The 19,060-nt window shown below is 37.2% G+C and overlaps 1 protein-coding gene across 3 annotated transcripts in view; it reads right to left on the bottom strand.

Annotated features, from left to right (window-relative positions):
* RABGAP1L (RAB GTPase activating protein 1-like) overlaps positions 1–19,060 on the bottom strand; it is a 958,953-nt gene that overhangs the window by 333,601 nt on the left and 606,292 nt on the right. For all 3 annotated transcript variants that reach the window (XM_006867062.1, XM_006867063.1, XM_006867061.1), the window contains one exon: positions 2,701–2,826. In XM_006867062.1, coding sequence (XP_006867124.1) covers positions 2,701–2,826 — 126 coding nt within the window. The remainder of the gene's footprint in view (positions 1–2,700; positions 2,827–19,060) is intronic.

The raw sequence follows: 19,060 nt of genomic DNA, 5'->3' as shown, positions 1-19,060 counted from the left end.
TATACATATATTTATTTATTAAACAGAACACCTGCATCTAGTAATATTTGACTTCCATAATGTCAGGGAGAAGTCATTTCATGCAGGATTCAAATCCTAGCTAGCTAGGGAAGAAATGTATCTTCTCTTCGCACAGCATCTAATAGCAACAGCATCTGGGTTCTAGGGTATCACTTCAGTATATTTGGGGACACCTGGCAAAAACAACAAAACCAAACCAAAGTTTTAAAAATCTATCTCTGGCATACTGAAAATGGCTAAGTACAGAAATAGTGCAAATGTATAATGTGTAAAACTGGATGTTTTTTTTAATGCTTTCATACCAGCTTTCTCATTCCTTCCCCAAGTTAAACAAGCAAATGCTTTAAAAGGCCAAGTAGAAAGTATTAGCATACTTATTCCCATAACTGAAAAATCTTATTTTCAATAAAACATAAAAGCCCAATTCAGTTTTGTTTTCATAAACAGATCACAAAAGAAAAACATATAACTATCTCTATCACAGGTGTGCCCTTTGAAAGACACCTAAATGTGTCCACCAGATACTTTACATAGGGTGTCTAAATGGCTGTGCAATTAACAAACAAAAATGTGGCTAGGTTTCTTCATAGTACCATATACTTGCTCTTCATTGTATCAGGTACATTTATTTGACTCTCAAATTCCTGAGAAATACAGACCTTTGAAGAAATAAGAACTTTTATGGAGTGAATAAAAGAACTTTTATGGCATGAATAAAAGAACCTTTAAGGAGTGACTAACTCAAAATATTTATTTACTACAATTAAATCTTTTAGAAATAGCCTCACCAGGCATTCCTCAAACTATTAGTTGGAATCGACTTGAAGGTACTTAACAACAACAGTAATTCCTTTAAAAGTGCATAAGCACCACATTTTTCTATATAGTCTTTCTCCCTCAATATGTTTCCGTCATTGTCCTTAAAGCTATTTGCCATTTCCCTTCTATTTCTTTTTTATTTTTGAGGTCTTCTACTTTTATACATTCCCTTCTCCCAACAAAACTGCTTTTTGAACTTACTGTCAAAGGGCCCTGGTGACACTATGGGATAAGCATTAGACTGTTAACTACAAGGTTGGTGGTTCATACCTACTAGTCACTCTTTGGGGAAAAGATGAGGCTGTCTGTTATTGCAAAGATTTACAGTCATGGAAATCCTATATAGGGTTGCTCTGAGTCAGAATCAACTAGATGGCAGTAGGTTTGACCTAATTCTCAGATTCTCGCCTCTTCTTGTCTGTTAGTCTACTGGCTTCACGACCCTCTTGGGACACCTATGACTTTCTGACAGGCCACGCCAAGGAGTTACCACTAGCATTTTCTACTCACTCATCCCACTAATCCTCTTCCCTCACTATTTTACACTTCTCCAATACTGAATCAAACAACCCAGATATTTTCTTCACATTTTTTTGGCAGGCTCTTAACATCCCCTGCAGATAAATTCAAAAGTTGAATGCTGTTCTTATTGTTAAATGCCATCGAGTTGGTTCTGACTCACAACGACCCTGTGTTTCAGGAGTGGCTAAACCACTGGATTTAAACCACTGACCTTTCGGTTAGCAGTCCAGTGCGTATCTTACAGCATTGTAAGTTGTATAGACTCATTATAAATTTAAGATTTCCAACCTTAGCTGGAACGTCCAAACAACTTAATAAACTCCTTTATCAGCTCTAGTCAATAATTTTTTCCACTATTCACAATGTAAAATTATGTAATATTTGACACATAAAAAGAAAAATTTTCATACATACTTACAGACATGTGCAGACATATTACAAACACAACAGAATTTTTTGTGTTTGTTTGGAATCAGAAAATTATATGGGAAATCTTGAAAGTATGTCCCCATATTATTGTTTGTGTTTTAGGTTTTTTTGATGGGGGTAGCTCTGGTATGGCACTGTAGGGTAAGTAGTTAACTGCTAACCCACCATCTGTTTCTCAGAAGCCTTATACAGGGTCACTCTGAATTGGAACGACTTGAAGACATGTAACAACAGCATTACTATTTTACATTAGTTTTTAAATTCTCTTATCAATATTTTCTGGGTTAATTTTTTCATGTATTCTCTGTATATGAACCCTAATACAGTAATGGTACTATTTAGTACGTATAAATCACTTAGGTAGTTTTAATTTTTATTCCATTTCTATAAATATCATCATTTCTCTACAAATAGTACATGCCAATATCCTCGTTGACATAACACGCTATATACCCTCAATCCAAAGTGTATTAAAATGAAATATTCAAAATGGAAAATTATTTAACAAAATAGTCAAATTGTTAAATATATTATGAAATTGAGACCAATGCAAACGTTGGTTAGAAACCAAATTAATATACATATTCTGTAGTTGTCCACTAAATTTTACAATGCTTTGCTATTTAGCAACCCTTTGTTGCTGTTAAGTGCCATTGAGTCGGTTCTGACCCATAGCAACCCTGTATATGATATTCAAGGAGCAGCTGGTGACCTTGAACTGCTAACCTTGTGTTTCAAACTGACTTTGCAGTCCAGCGCATGAACCCACAGCGCCACATCAGGAGTCCTTATCAACCCTAGTAGTAGACTTTTTAAACAACTCATCAGATCTGTGAATGATGGTGGCAGTGGTGATTATGTGCCATGGAGTTGGAACCTGAATGATAGACGTTCCTTATTTTTATTTACCTGCATTAGTCTCTCCAACTGGTAGAATTTGCAATGAAGATCTTCAAAGTTATTTTTGTAGAGGTCTCGCAAACCATAGTCATACATGATTTTCACCAAAACACAGAAAGCTTGTTCCTCTGGCATCTATGGAAAACATATATACAGAGCATGAATGCGTGGTATTTGACCAGATGTCAGAAAACCTCCTTCATATTATTTGTCATTGGCATAAATGGTTGAAGCTCTCTAGTGAATGAAGCCATCCCTTTCTTTCAAGAGCAGCATACGTAAAATGTGTGTTCAAATTTCCCAGCCTCCTCATTTGCTAATTTTAATCACCCTGTCATTCATTCACTAGACCATCTTAAACAATAGGCAATACAGACACATGGATCAAAAATCGAAAGAGTGTAAGAACTAGACTATCTTAAACAATAGGCAATGTAGACTCATGGATCAAAAATCAAAAGAGTGTAACAGGACATAAAGGCAACAGTCTCACTCCTTTTCAGCCCTAGATGGACTAGTTCTGTGTCTGCCCCTACTATTTTCTGCATAGTTTCATAACTATTGTTAAAAAAATTTTATGTATCTTGCCAGTGTTTCTTATGCACATAAATGAAGCTGCATTAATTATATTCCTTACTATTTTCTCCTTTCCTAAAACAAGATAGTATTCCATATACATTGTGATGCATCTTTTTTTTTTTTCGTTCTTAAAAGTTAGAAATATTTTCATCTCAGTACATAACTTATTACTTATAATAATCTTTTAACAGCATTATTTTGCTGTTAAAAGTAGAAAAGTAAAGTAGAGGGTCAGCGGAAAAGAGGAAGACCCTTATTAAGCTGGACTGACACAGTGGTTGCAACAATGGGTTCCACCACAGGAAAGATTGTGAGGAGAACGCAGGTCCCTATGGTGTTTCGTTTTGTTGTACATGGGTCATTATGAGTCAGAACTGATTCGACAGCACCTAACAACACAGTTTACTGAACCAGTTTCCTTTCCTTTTTTAAACTTTGTAATGTGAATTAAGTGAAGGTTTATAGACAAGCTCATCAGTTTTACATTCAACAAATCATACACTTCGTTTCATCTCAATGATTGCAGTCCCCTCCATGCAACACGTTACCCTATTTCCTCTCTGTGGTTCTTATTTCCATTCCATCCACCTTTTTATCCCTTAAGTATTGTTGTCCACCATATACACCTAACTACTCCTTGACGGAAAACTGGGCCAAAAGGGTGAGTTTCTTTCCAGACCTAAAGGGTGGTCAAGGGTCAGAATCTCTTTCTGACCAGTAAACCTGGTCTTTTTACATAATTTTAAATTTTGTTCCACATTTTCTCCTACTCTATCCAAGATCTTCTAATGTGATCCCTTTGAGAGCAGTTGGTAGCCAGTTTGCTACTAATAAATATTTATGTTGTTCCTAATCTATCACCAATAGCTTCAATAAACACCCTTGTATATGTATTATTTTGCATCTATGCAGGTATAGAGGCAGGGCCCATTCTCAAAAGAGGGATTGCTGGATTAAAGGGTAAACACATTTTTAATTCTGAAAGACAATGTCATACTGTCTTCCTAGAATTTTCTTTCTATTGTTACTTTTATAACTATTAAAAAAAAAAAGATTTCAGAACATAGTCTCATGAATTCTTGTCATTAAGATTTCGATGATAATAAATTTAATTATCAACTGTCTTGCTGGTGGTTAAGTACCACTGAGTTCTGATTCATAGCAACCCTGGATAGGGTTTCCGAGGAGAAGCTGGTGGGTTTGAACTGTTAACTTTGAGGTCAGTAGTCTGGCGCTTATCCTGTAGCACCACACCAGGACTCTGTATCAACTCGCTTGTTGTTGTTGTTGTCAGGTGCCATCGAGTCAGAACCGACTCATAGTGACCCCATGCACAGCAGAACGAAACAGCCAACCTCACTACCACCGCCACACTTGACTCCATCAATGATGTCACCTGGCTGATCCATCTCGTTGGAGGTCCTCTTTTTCTCTGACCCTCTACCTTACCCAGCATGACATCCTTCTCCAGTGACTGTTCTCTCCGGACAATGTGTCCAAAGTATGAGAGATGAATCTTAGCCATCTTGGCCTCCAAGGAGCACTCTGGCTGCACTTCTTCAAAAACAGATCTATTGGTTCTTTTGGCAGTCCATGGCACTTTCAGTATTCTCCTCCAATACCACAACTCAAAGGCATCAATTCTTCTACGATCTTCCTTATTCACTGTCCAGCTTTCCCATCCATATGAGGTTATTGAAAATACCATGGCTTGGGTCAGGAGCACCTTAGTCCTCAAGCTGACATCTCTGCTCTTCAATACTTTAAAAAGTTCCTGTGCAGCAGATTTGCTGCAATATGTCGTCTGATCTCTTGACTGCTGCTTCCGCGAGTGTTGATAGTTGATCCAAGAAGAATGAAGTCCTTGACAACCTCAATCTCTTCTCCATTGATTGTTGTTGTTGTTGTTATGTGCCGTGGAATCGGTTCCAACTCATAGCGACCCTGTACAGGGTTTCCGAGGCTATAAATCTTTACGGGAGCAGAACGCCTCATCTTTCTCTCACGGAACCGCTGGTAGTTTCGAACTGCTGACCTTGCGGCTCGCAGCCCGATTCGTAACCACTACGCTACCAGAGCTCCTTGATAAGAATGCTGTTTATTGGTCCAGTGGTGAGGATTTTTGTTTTCTTTACATTGGGTTGTAATTCATACATAAGGCTGTGCTCTTTGATCTTCATCAGTAAATACTTTAAGTACTCTTCACTTTCAACAAGCAAGGTTGTATCATCTACATATCTCAGGTTGTTAACAAGTCTTCCTCCAATCCTGATGCCACGTTTTCCTTCATAGAACCCAGTTTCTCGTATTATTTGCTCAGCATACATATTGAACAAGAATGGTGAAAGAACACAACTCTGTCGCACACCTTTCCCAATTTTAAAACATTCAGTGTTGCCATGCTCTGTTCAAACAACTGCCTCTTGGTCCAGGTACAGATTTCTTAGAAGTACAATGAAGTGTTCTGGAATACTCATATTTCTCAATGTTGTCCATAGCTTGTCATGATCCACACAATCGAAAGCCTTCGCATAGTCAATTAAGCATAGGTAAACGTCCTTCTGATAGTCTCTGCTTTCAGCCAAGATCCATCGGACATCTGCAATGATATCTCTTGTCCCACGGCCTCTTCTGAATCCAGCTTGAACCTCTGGAAGTTCTCTGTCAATGTATGATTGTAGCCGTTTCTGTATTATCTTGAGCAAAACTTTACTCGCTTGAGATATCAAAGAGATTGTCTGATGATTTCTGCATTCTGTTGGGTCACCTCTCTTTGGAATGGGCCCAAATATGGATCTCTTCCAATCAGTCGGCCAGATAGTTGTCTTCCAAATTTCTTGGCAGAGATGAGTGAGTGCCTCCTGTGCTGCCTCACTTTCTTGAAAGATTTCAATTTTGATTCCATCAATTCCTGGTGCCTTGTTCTTTGACAATTCTTTCAATGCATTTTGGACTTCCTCCCTGAGTATCATTGGCTCTTGTTCATATGGTACCTCTTGAAATGGTTGAACATGAACCATTTCCTTTTGGTACAATGACTCTGTGTATTCCTTCCATCTTTTCTTGATGCCCTCTACATCATTCAATAATTTGCCCAGAGAATCTTTCAATAACGAAAGTCGAGACTTGAATTTTTTCTTTAGTTCCCCCAGCTTGAGAAATGCTGACCGTGTTCTTCCCTTTTGGTTATCCAACTCTAAATCATTACATATTTTATTATAGTATTTGGTTTTATCTTCTTGAGCTGATCTTTGAACTTTTCTGTTCAGTCTTGGACCTCTTCAATTCTTCCATTTGCTTTAGCTTCTCTACGCTGGAGAGCAAGTTTCAGAGTCTCCTCTGACATCCATTTTGACCTTTTCCTTCTTTCTTGTCTTCTTTATGACTTTTTGCTTTCTTCATGTATGATGTTCTTGATGTCATCCCACAACTCTTCTGGTCTTTGGTCTTTAGTGTTTAATGCATCAACTCGCTTAGAGGTATTTTTATTTGAACAAGGAATGACTCCTGAAGGTAAAAGAACAAGTCTCTAAATTTGGAGATAAGGATATATTCACTAGCTTAGATACTTCACCAAGAATATAGGGAAAAAAAACCCAACAAACCATTGTCTTTATTCAACATGTAGGATAAGCACTGGACCACAGGGTTAGTTTGAATTGCAAGGTCAGTGGTTCAAACTCACCAACTGCTCCTTGGAAACCCTATATAGGTAGTTGTGAGTTGGAAACAACTCAGTGGCATTTAACAAAAACAAACATGTACCTAGTAAGCAATAACTTACTTGAAAATCTGAATTTGATTGACTGATAATGGTATTTGGCACCTTTGCTGGTTATCTGACACTTTTGTTAGAAAAATTTCAAGCCTGATTAACTGAATCACATAGTTTTATTCACCTACTTATGAATATAATTGTTTACTTAAGTTCCCATATAAACTGGTCACTTCTATTTTCTAGTTATAAACTATGAAACACCTAAATCAGTTAAATAAAGTCCTAGTTTGGTGTTTTCGGGAGATGCACTAGACCACAAGTTTGGTTTGAACTGAAAGGTCAGCAATTCAAATTCACCAGCTGTTTCTCGGAAGCCCTATACATGAATGCTATGAGTCAGAACTAACTCGATGGAACTTAACAGCAACAACAACAATAGTTAAATAAATACACTTAACTGTTTGCCACTTTGATTCTCTAAATACCTTTTTCTATCAAGGAATTGTTTTATATCTATGAGCTTTTTCAAAGACTTTGGATGTGAGCTGTTCAAGTCAGCAAATGGGCTTTAGCTTCTATTCACAGTTATTTATAACATAAATAGACTGTATTCATTACAGCTACCTGGTGGCAAAGTGGTTCAGAGTTTTCAACTATTAACTGAAAAGTTAGTTTGGACCCAACAGCTCCTTGGGGAAAAGATGTGGCAATAAACTTCCATAAAAATCGTTGTCATTGTTAAGTGCTATAGAGTTGGTTCCAACTCGTAACAACCCTATGGAGAAGTTCAGCTGTGTCTTATAGGGTCTCTATGGGTCATAATCAATCAACAGCAGTGGGCTTGATCTTTTGGGGGCGGTATTCATTACTCCTTTAGCAATTACATTATAGAAGCTTCAAGTGACAGTTATGTGCACATACACTGGGCTGTTAACTACAAGGTCAGCAGTTTTAATCTACTAGCTGCTCTGCAGGAGAAAGAGAAGGCTTTCTGCTCCCATAAAGATTTTGTTGTTGCTAGGTGCCATTAAGTTGATGCCAACTCATAGTGTGACCCTATGCACAACAGAACAAAACCCTGCCTGGTCCAGTGCCAGCCTCACAGTCGTTGCTAAGTTTGAGCCCATTGCTACTGCCACTGTGCCAATCTATCTTGTCAGGGGTCTTCCTCTTTTTCTCCAGTCCTCCACTTTACCAAACATGACGTTCTTCTTCAGGGACAGTCCCTCCTGATAATATGTCCAAAGCATGAGAGATGAAGTCTGGCCATCCTTGCTGCCAAGGAGCATTCTGGTTGTACTTCTTCCAACACAGATTGGCTTGTTCTTTTGGCAGTCCATGGTACATAAAGATTTACAGTCTTAGAAATCTTACACAGAGTCGCTATGAATCAGAATCGACTTGATGACAGTGGGTTTGGCTTTGGTTTTTGGTGTACAATACTTCTCTTACCACCAATCTCTAGCCCTGTTCATCTCCCTTCTCCTCACACAGGCCTCTACTCAAATGGTACACGCTGCATGTGAGGTTAGCCTAGACAAACTACTCACTTAGAGTCTCTCTCTTCCTGAGTGAATGGTGATTACCTAAATATTTTACCATCTGGTATTTTATTAAGGGGATAAACATTATTTCCTTAAATGTGGTAAGAGCTTTAAAGAAAATAAAAGGTTAAAATGTTTTTTGGCAATTATCCAGGCAGGTCCTAAGATAATGGAGTTGGACTTGTTCAAAGAAGCTTCGCATCTGCTAGGAGAGCACATTAGTGAATGAGCAACTCTACTTCAGTTTAATAAGGGCAGAGAAGTCCAGGGATAGTGGAGGTCGATGTGAAGAGGCAGAAATAGCTAAAATTAGCTTGCAAGTAGAGAGCAGGCAGAGAGAAGGCTAAAGAGGTGGGTCATACCAGAGCAAGATAAATTACTGAGGATAATGACAAATGGATACAAATTGGTACTTTGTTTTGGGTTATGAAACTTAAATACCACTCACTCTCTTTCACATACGTACACACAATCACGATGCATTTAGTAAATTTTATTCCAAAACAAACCGTTGGAAAGTCTGAACTTGATTCCTAAAAATTAAAAGCTTATCAATATTAGCTGACAATCCCTGCTCATAACTGCCATCTTTAAAAATTAAAACTACTGTAGGGGTAGTAATCTTAGTGTTAAAATTCTTTATATTTAGCTTCAGCAATATGCACAAGTTTTGAAATTTTAGTTTATGTACCCCAGAAAAATGGTAGACTAAAACTATAAAATACCAGTCCAGCTGATAGAGTGGAAATCAATACTGATTATCTGTAAAGCCTGAGCTTAGGTATAATGAGCTCTTATGAGAAATTAGTATTATCTCATCATAAAACAGACTAAAATGAACCCCTGTGAAGAAAGAAAAAGGTTTCCAACAAAATAAGGGAAAAAGTAATAGAATATATGTATAACCCTATAAAAAATGGAAATACAACCTTCTTTTTCTATTTCAAAGATTAATGGGGATCTAATTGCCATGTCTAATTAAGTTTTTCTTTTTATATTTTTTTTATCACTAGCAGCAAGCACACAAAAGCTAGCAAAAATATCAAAGATTGTAAAACTAAAAACAAGCCTAGCAATATATAAAATATAACCAGGCAATAAGTGCAGATTGACATTTACACCCTTCCACCAAAAATAGAAATTAATAAATCAAGTTGTAAAAATACTTCGGTTTTGAATGCACATTTAAGGAACACATATCTCAATCTACTGTTAATATCAGGCAGCCACAGCTGAGCCTAGATGGGCAATATTGTGAAACAGAAGATGTATGATCTGAAAACATATTTAGAAATTTTAAACAATTTTCATTACTTGATGGCTACTAGTGACTTTGGTGGCACTTGGTGCTGCAAATCAAAAGCAATGTACCTTAAGAGAAAAGCCTAGTGATCTACTTATAAAAAATCAGCCACTGAAATCCCTACGGAGCACAGTCCTGCTCCAGCATACATGGGGTCACCATGACTTCCAATTCAATCAACAAAAACCGGTTTTCTTTCCTTTTTGTGTTTTACTAGTGATGTCAATGATGGTAGAAAAAATTGCCAACAATAACAAATTACTAGCTTTCTCTCTGAAAACAGAAAAAGCATGGTAATAAATTCAAAACAAGTTGAGTAATAGGGACCCTATTACACCATCAGCTGTGTTTGGCCATTACTCATAATGCACATAATATTAGAAATCTGAGTATAATGGGGTAGAGTTGGGAAGTGACACATACTATTTTATAGTATTTCTATTCTATAGATAAGGCAGGTTTAAATAACCTCAGAAGTATAGTGAACAGTAATATGTAGTAAAATAATTAAGAAGTGATGAGTTTGAGTACCTATTACTTTTATTTTTTAAATGAGTTATTTATTTGTTGTTGTTGCTGTTAGGAGTCATTGAATTGGTTCCAATTCATAGTGACCCTATGCACAACAGAATGAAACACTGTCCCATCCTGTGCCATCCCTCACAAATGTTGATATATTTGAGCCCACTGCTGCTGCAACTGTGCCAATCTATTTTCAACTGCGCCAGTCTTCCTCTTTTTCATGGCCTCTCCACTTTACCAAGCATGATGTTCCTTCTGATAACACGTCCGAAGTATGAGAGACAAAGTCTCACCATCCTTGTTTCTAAGGAGCATACTGGCTGTACTCCTTCCAAGACAGATATGTTTGTTCTGGCAGTTCATGGTATTTTTAATATTCTTCTCCAACATATAACTCAATGTATAGATTCTTCTGTGGTCTTCCTTATTCACTGTTCAACTTTCACATGCATATGAGGCTACTGAAAATACCCTGGCTTGGGTCAGGCACACGTTGGTTCTCAAACTGTATCTTTGCTCTTTAAAGAGGCCTTTTGCAGCAGATTTGCCTATGTCATTTGATTTCTTGACTATGTTGTTTGATATCTTGACTACTGCTTCCATGAGTGTTGATTGTGGATCCTAAGAAAATGAAGTCTTTGACAACTTCCACCATTTTTCCATTTATTATGATGTTAGGAGTCCTGGTAGTGTAGTCTGGAAAGGTTAGCAGTTCAAATGTACCAGCTATGCTGAGGGAGAAAGATGAGGCTTTCTGTTCCTGTAAAGATTTATAGCCTCTGAAACCCTACACTAGGTTGCTATGAGTCAGAATCGACTCCATGGCTAACCACCACCACCACCATCATAATGTTATTGTTGGTCCAGTTGTGAGGATTTATTTAATTATATGCTTATATAATTAATTTTTTAATAATGGTGGTGATGTTGGTGGTTTTTGTTGCATGGTGAAACAATGTTATTGTGATCTGATTTTGTAAACATTACATTCAAGAAAACTCTATAGAGAAGTTTTGTTCTCTGATTCATGTGGTTGCTGTCTTAGCTATGTCGTGTTGATACAATAGAAAAACTATAAGTGGGTGGATTTAACAAACAAATTTATTTTCTCACAGTTTAGGAGGTTAGAAGTTCAAATTCAGCATATTGACTCTAGGGGCAGACTTTCTCTCTCTGCCTATATTAGAGGAAGGTCCTTGTCTCTTTTAGCTTCTGCTACTGGGTAATGTGGTTTGGTATCTCTCTTCCTCTACCTCTGCTTCTACACTTACTTGTTTAATTTCTTTTATGCCTCAAAAGAGGTCAACTCAAAACATACCCTATACTCATCCTGCCTCATTAACATAAAAGAGACAACCCATTCCTAAGTGGGATGATAGTCACAGGCATAGAGGCTGGGGTTGACAACACTTATTTTGGGGACCAGAATTCAGTTCATAATAGTTTCCAAGAGTTGAAATCAACTTAATAGACATTTTGTTTTTTGTTTAACGACTGGCTCACAGAATTCCTGACATTCAAATAATTGGCTCTTACAAACTGTTACAAGTGGCTCAGAACCACTGATACTTTAGTACTATATCCTAAGTGCAATAGGAATCCACTGGAGAATTTCAAGCAGGAGAGTGATATGATTTGATTTTTACTTTTTAAGATAAGTATGTTATAATGAAGGACAAATAACTCAAAAAAGAAGAGTAAGAAAGAATGTGGCACAACTTGAGAAAGGTAATCACCATCACTACATTTTAAGTATAGAAATAGTTGAATTGGTCTATGTTTTGTTGTGTATATTCTCAAAAACAAAAGTAAAATTTAGAAAGAAAAAGATCACTATATTAGCTACTAAGGCTATATAAGCCCTGGTTACGTGGTGGGTTAGTCACTGGGCTGCTAACTGCAAGATCAGTGGTTCAAATCCACCAGCCGCTCCACAGGAAAAAGATGAGGCTCTCTGCTCCTGTAAAAACTTATGGTCTCAGAAACCCTTTATGAGTTGGAATTGATAGCAGTGGGTTTGTTTGTTTTGTTCTATTAATTACTATTTGGAAAATGAATTCTAGAGAAGAATAGAAAAGGGTTTATTATAAATATGTTGGTCTAATAAGTATGTGTCACTTCTGTTGTATATGAAGGATAACCTACAAGAGCCTATATTCAACCATTCTTCTGAAAAAGTTGTCCAGAAATAGATGACATATACAAAAAAGGTGATTTAGTGTAAAGCACTTTATTTGGATTATACTGAGAGATGTGAATTTCCAGACAAGCGTCTACTTTTCAGTTCCTAGCTGAGTGGCCTTGAGAAGGTAACTTCTCAGAGCCTGAATTTTTTTTCTCTTTAGTTCTAAAATATTAGAAATAATACCTATATCATAGGGAAAGGAGCTCTGGTAGTATAGTGGTTATGAGTCTGGCTGCTAACCTCAAGGTCAGCAGTTCAAAACCACCAGCTGTTCCGTGGGAGAAAGTTGAGGCTTTCTGCTCCCATAAAGATTTAAAGCCGTGGAAATCCTATACAGGATTGCTATGAGTTGGAACCGACTCCATGGCACATCGCCACTACCAGAACATCAAAAGGAAGAAACTTTGGTGGTGCAGTGGTTAAGCACATGGCTGCTAACCAAAGGTTGGTGGTTTGAATTCACCAGTTCTTCCACAGGGAAAAGATGCAGCAGTACTGAAAACTCTAAGGGACAGTTCTACTCTGCCCTTCAGGGTTGCTAAAAGTTACAACTGACAACTTGATAGCAATGAGTTTTGGGGTTTTGCGTCATAGGGTGTATGAATTAAACAAGATGATGCATGTGAAAGACAACATATGCACACTGCATGATCAACAAATGTGACTTTCCCTTCTCTTTCCCTGCTTAAAGACAGACACTGTCTTACACATCAACAACTACCATAGTGTTTTGTACACAGGTAATTAAAAGAATTAAAATGAATTCATATATGCATGGATAACAATTTTATACTAATAAAAATTATAAAACTAAATTATAACTATGTTGTTGTTGCTGTTGAGTGCCATCAAGTTGGTTTCAACTCATAGCAAACCAGTATACAAGTGAGTTTGAACTTAGGAGCAGCTGGTGAGTTTGAACCACAGACCATGCGGTTCAAATTGACCTTGTAGTACTGTGCTTATCCTACAGTACCACACCATGACTCCAAATTTTACTACAGGGCCTTTCTAATGTTAAATAATTTATAAGAATATTAATCTTGAAAATGAAGTAGCAAAACTATGCTACTTTTCATAACATAAATGACAACACTTCTTGTTTTTCACTGGGAAGGATCCTTTTGAAACTGAATCAGTGATAGACTGCACTCTCCATGGGCCCTGTGAAGAAGGCACACATGCCCAGGCTAGATGGCTGGGCTGGAAGGATACTATGTAGCCATCACTCTGCCTGTGAATTCTTTCCAGTCTACTAAGGTCTATCCTAAAAAGCATTTGTATCATGAATTCTTATATATTTCCTTTTACCTGATGAGATTTGCTTTCTCTGAATCCCAAAGTTCTTTGTGACACACAATATTCATGTGACACACACAATATTCTGTGACACATAATTCATGTACCCCTCATCCTCAGTAGATAGACTTACCACAAAAGCCACAACAATCGACTCAAACTTATCAAAGAACATGAAATAGCTGAGGGTAAAGCAACATTTTATTCTGCTGTACATAAATAAGCTCAGTCCTGGTGTGTAGCTGTAGGATAAGTGATGGACTGCTAACCACAGGGTCAGCAGTTCCAACCCACCAGCCACTCCTGGCAAACCCTATATAGGGTCGCTATGAGTCAGAACCAACTAGATGGCACTCAACAAATACAACAATGTACATAAGGTCATGTAATATTGTAATATTATATATACAGGGTCGATATGAGTCAGAAACACCTCAAAGGCACTTAACAACAACAATGTAATGACACAGAAGTGGGCAGTGTTTTAGTTCTGTTGTACATAGGGAACTGACTTGATGGCACATAACAACAACAATTAGCTGTTAATCTTGTCCCCTCAATTAGCATAAAGATCTGAGAATCAATAGCTGCTGTATTGTTAAACCTTAACTAACATGCAGTTCCCCACTTATCACATGTGGCACGCACTGTATGTAGTACTGTTTTCTACTTTTGAAAAAAAAAAAAAAAAGGAAAGAATATTTCATTAAATTGGGCAATCCGGTTTATTACTGATATAGAGCTGGTTTAAAGTACAATAAAATAGCTGAATAATATGTTTTTAAATAAAATAGTAAGATATTGGATCATGGTGGGTTCCTAATATTGAATATCTGTTTTTGCTACATATAAGAATTTCATCATCAATATGGGCTGCTTTATTGCAGAAAGGAGGAGATAAACATTAAAATTCTCTAGTTAAAGGTACCAAAATATTATCCATGTCTTTGTAAGATACAAAACTATATCCCTGCCCCATCTGCACAATCTAAGGAGCAAACAAGATGCAACCACTGTTTGGTAACAAATGGTGATAATGAGCTACCATCTGTACTAATGGAGAGGCTCATGAAACGGATCACTGCTTCTTTCTGTAATGAACCATAAAACAAAGCAAGTCTAAGTACATTAAAAGTCTCTAAGACTCACCAGAAGTCACACACCTCACTATATTCCTAAACTAAAATTATATATTTGTTGATAATTAGAAATAACGCCTATATTTAAAATAAAAATAAAATTCCTATTCCACTTGATAAATGTTTCACATATGCGTGGAATGATCCATTTTCTCCAGGGATGCAATGAACACTCCACTGATTTTCAGCATTTTCTTCAACAAAGATGGATGCTAGTGACTGTTTTGAAAATCATAAGCTCATGAGTCTTCATTTTTTGTTTTTACATTGACAAGTCAACAGAATAAATACTAGCTGTTCATTTTCTCTTTAAATCAGATATACGCTAAAATACATTTAAATTGAATAGACACTGTCAATATATTAGTTTCCTGTGTAAGAAATTTAAACAAATGGGGCGAGGGTAAAACAAACAAACAAAAAATAGGCTGGGTTAAATAATTATTCATTTTAGAAATAACAGCTGCAATTACCATTATGGGAACCATTCACTCATTCATGCATGTATTCATTTATTATACTACTCTGTCCATATGTATTAATAAGCACTGGACTGCAAACCAAAAGGTCTGCAATTCAAGCTTGCCAGCCTCTCTGGGGCAGTAAGATGAGACTTTCTGCTCCTGAGAAGATTTAAAGCCTCAGAAACCCTATACAGGGTTTACTATGACTCAGAACAGACTCGATGGCACTCTTTACTGAAGCTTAGAGAAATTAGGTTATTTGCCAGTAACAACAGATCTATTAAGAAAAGCCTGGGTTTGATTTCAGGGCTACATGCTTTTTTTTTTTTTTTAAGTTTTATTGTGAACTGAGTGATAGTTTACATGGGAGAACATTAGCTTTACACCAACACCACTGTTTCATTGCTATGATTACAATCTCTTCCATGCATCATCATTCAACAGTATTTGTTTCCATTCCTTCTGTTTTGTTTTGGGTTTTTTTTTTTGGGGGGGTGGGGATGCACACAAACACTCAGGAATATATAATAACTTAAACTACCAAAGGGCACATTCTACAAGCCTGCCTCCAGGCTGCCAGTACCCAGTCCCTCTTTCCATGAGTCTAGAGTCCTTTCTCCATGTCCTCATCTCTGCCTCCATCTCTGGCATCGCTGCTTCTCTGGATAGGGACCTGCACTCCACTTGTGCTCATCTCCCTTGATGGTCCTAGGGTCCTCTGTTTCTGGACTGTAAGATTAACTACTCCCCTGTTTTTGTTATAAAACTTCTACCTTTACAGTTGTGATAGTCACAATTAGTCATGATAACAATTACTCACTATTGAATCAAAAGAATCTTATCCCCATCTCTTTTCACCAGACCCATCCAGACAAGATGAAAACTATTCAGTAGGGACTCTACCTTCCCCCACACACTCTTAAACTCCCTCTTGAAAACTTGGAAGTCAGTCACTTTGTGCTTTTATCGCCCCTTCATTTTAGGTAGCCAATGTCTAAGTTGCCTGTCCCTATCTACCTTGTGTACAGAGGGGATAGCATTGATATTTGATATTTGATGTGAAGACTCCTTCCCTCTCAGCTACTATATCCTTAAGTATAGGTTAAGTTCATCCAATTGCAGCAATTTACACTCACTTCCTTTATCAAAAAAAAAAAAAAATTTTTTTTAATTTTCCTCTAGTCGAGTTCTGATAATCAAGCCATCGAGGCTAGGTCAGATGGGTGCTATCTGCAAGTTTGGGGGTTCTTGTGCATCTCTCCTTACTTCATATCAGCTGGGTACTTCACTCTCAGCTCTAGCCCTCTTGGCTATGTCCTTGTCCATGGGCTCAGGAGACCACAGGTCTCACCACACTTCAGACCAACCAGCCCTTCCCCTTCTCTCTGTGCATGTTTTTTTGTGCCTGGTCCAAAATATGTAAGACTCTTTACACTTAAAACCTAAGGTAATTATACTTACAAAAACCCTTTAAGGTTGAAAATATTTCTGTTTTATAAATTAAGAAACTGAATCTCAGAAGATTACACAACTTGCCAAAGGACCTATAACTTGAAAGGTACTTAAACCACAATTCAAATTCAGAGTTGTGCTTTTCACTATTCTATCCTTTGAAGGGGTTCAGCTTTGAAAGAGTAGAGAAACCAAAGAAAGTAGCTAAACTTGGGAATGGAGTTGCAGCCGGGGGGAGGGTTTATCAAGAAAGAACTTTTTTTTTAAAGGTAAAATGTCTTGAGTATATGTGTAAAACATAGAGAAAAAACACTGGAAAATGGTTCAAAAGTATTGATGAAGCAAAAATTAATTCAGATTAGTAAAAGTGACTTGGGAGTATGTAACGACTCATCAAAAATTAAAACTAAAACTCAGATGGTTGTTAACTGCCTTTAAGTTGGTTCTCACTCATAGTAACCCTGTAGAGGGTTTCCAAGCAGTAGCTGGTAAGCTTGAACTACTGATCTTGCAGTTCAAATGGACCTGGTAGTCCAATGCATTAACCCACAGCACCCTACAAAGACTATATGATACATCTGTCTAACACCTTTGTCAATATCATCTGGATTTTTTTGTTTGTTTGTTTGTTTTTTTAAATGGAGGAACTATAACAAAAATGGTTCATTTTAAATGAAGTTGTAAAATGGTGGATATGAAACTGGGCCAGCCAGCACATGCTGCCTACTATGTGGGGAGTGCCTACCCGTATAATCATGGGGAGAAAATTCAAGCAGAAAAAAGATACAGACACACAGATTCCTGATGGCAAAATATGAATTACGAATCTCTACCCTGCACCTGCAACCTCTGTATGCCAATACATTTCTGTTTAAATTACGCTACTTTGAGTTAGGATTCTGTCACATGTTACAGAAAGAGTTCTGGATAATACATTACCACAATTTTTTTTTTTTTCCTTTTTGAAAAACTTTTTATTGTGAACTGAGAATTTATATTTGCCATTCAACAAATAGTACACTTGGTTTCATTTCAGTGATCACAATCCTCTCACTGTAACATCACTTAGCCCACTTTCTCCTTGTGCATCTTCCTTCCACTCCTCCTTCTTTCCTAACACTTCTGAATTATGTTTTGGGGTAAATACTGCCCCTTTGATCTTAAATGGCTGACAATTCTATGGTATGTGCACCTCACTAGTATTGTTGTCCCCCTATATACTTATCTACTGATTGGTTGAAAATTGAGCCATGGGGGTGAGCTTGGTTGTGCCACAGTCTCTGATGAGTAAATTTGTTTTTTTTTTTGTTTGTTTCCCTAATGATTGAGTTAGGTTTCACATTTTTCCCATTCTATCCAGGACCTACTAATGTGATCCCTCCCTTTCAGAGCATTTGGTAAAGCGGAGGGTCAGATAAAAAAGAGGAGACCCCCAGTGAGATACATTGGCAAAGTAGCAGCAGCAGTGGGCTCAGATGTAGCAACAATTGTGAGGTTGGTGCAGGGCAGGGCAGTGTTTCGTTCTGTTGTAAGTAGGGTCGCTCTGATTTGGTACCAACTTGATGGTACCTAAAACCAACAATCTTTGTTGTGGAGGGTTTGTGCAGCATGTCTGCTGAGTTCACCATCTTGCTGGAAGTCCTCTGCCACGTACATTTTACATAGCTAATTACATAGAAAGTTGCTAAACAGATACTTAGAAGCTTCTATTGTATTATTTTGGACTCTGTAAAATCTTTTTCTCAGATCTAGGTTTATTGGTTATATCCTATCCTAAATCTATCATTCTGAGGGCCTAATTAAGAATTAATAATTTAAATATTTCTGTGTGCTATATTACTTTGAAATACAGAACACAGAAAAATTCATAGAAATTAATGGTATACTTTAATGAACTGATTATAAAGAAAAAAAAATAAAACTATAATGAACACAACCACTGCTCAGGTTAAGAAACAGTCAATATTCCTAAAGATCCCGAATGTGTCTCTTCCCAATAAGGACTCCTTTGTCCTCTCAGAGAAATCACCATCTTCATTTTAATACTAATCATTTCATTGGTGATTTTTATAGTTTTTTCCAACTCTCGGCATCTTCAGCACAGAATCTAGTTTTGTCTACTTTCCAACTTTATACTAAATAGATACCAAATATAATCATATTG

Source organism: Chrysochloris asiatica, unplaced genomic scaffold (assembly GCF_000296735.1).
Source record: "Chrysochloris asiatica unplaced genomic scaffold, ChrAsi1.0 scaffold00100, whole genome shotgun sequence".
Lineage (NCBI taxonomy): Eukaryota > Metazoa > Chordata > Mammalia > Afrosoricida > Chrysochloridae > Chrysochloris > Chrysochloris asiatica.
Note: the sequence above shows the minus strand (reverse complement) of the source record. Positions and strands in the feature narration are given on the sequence as shown.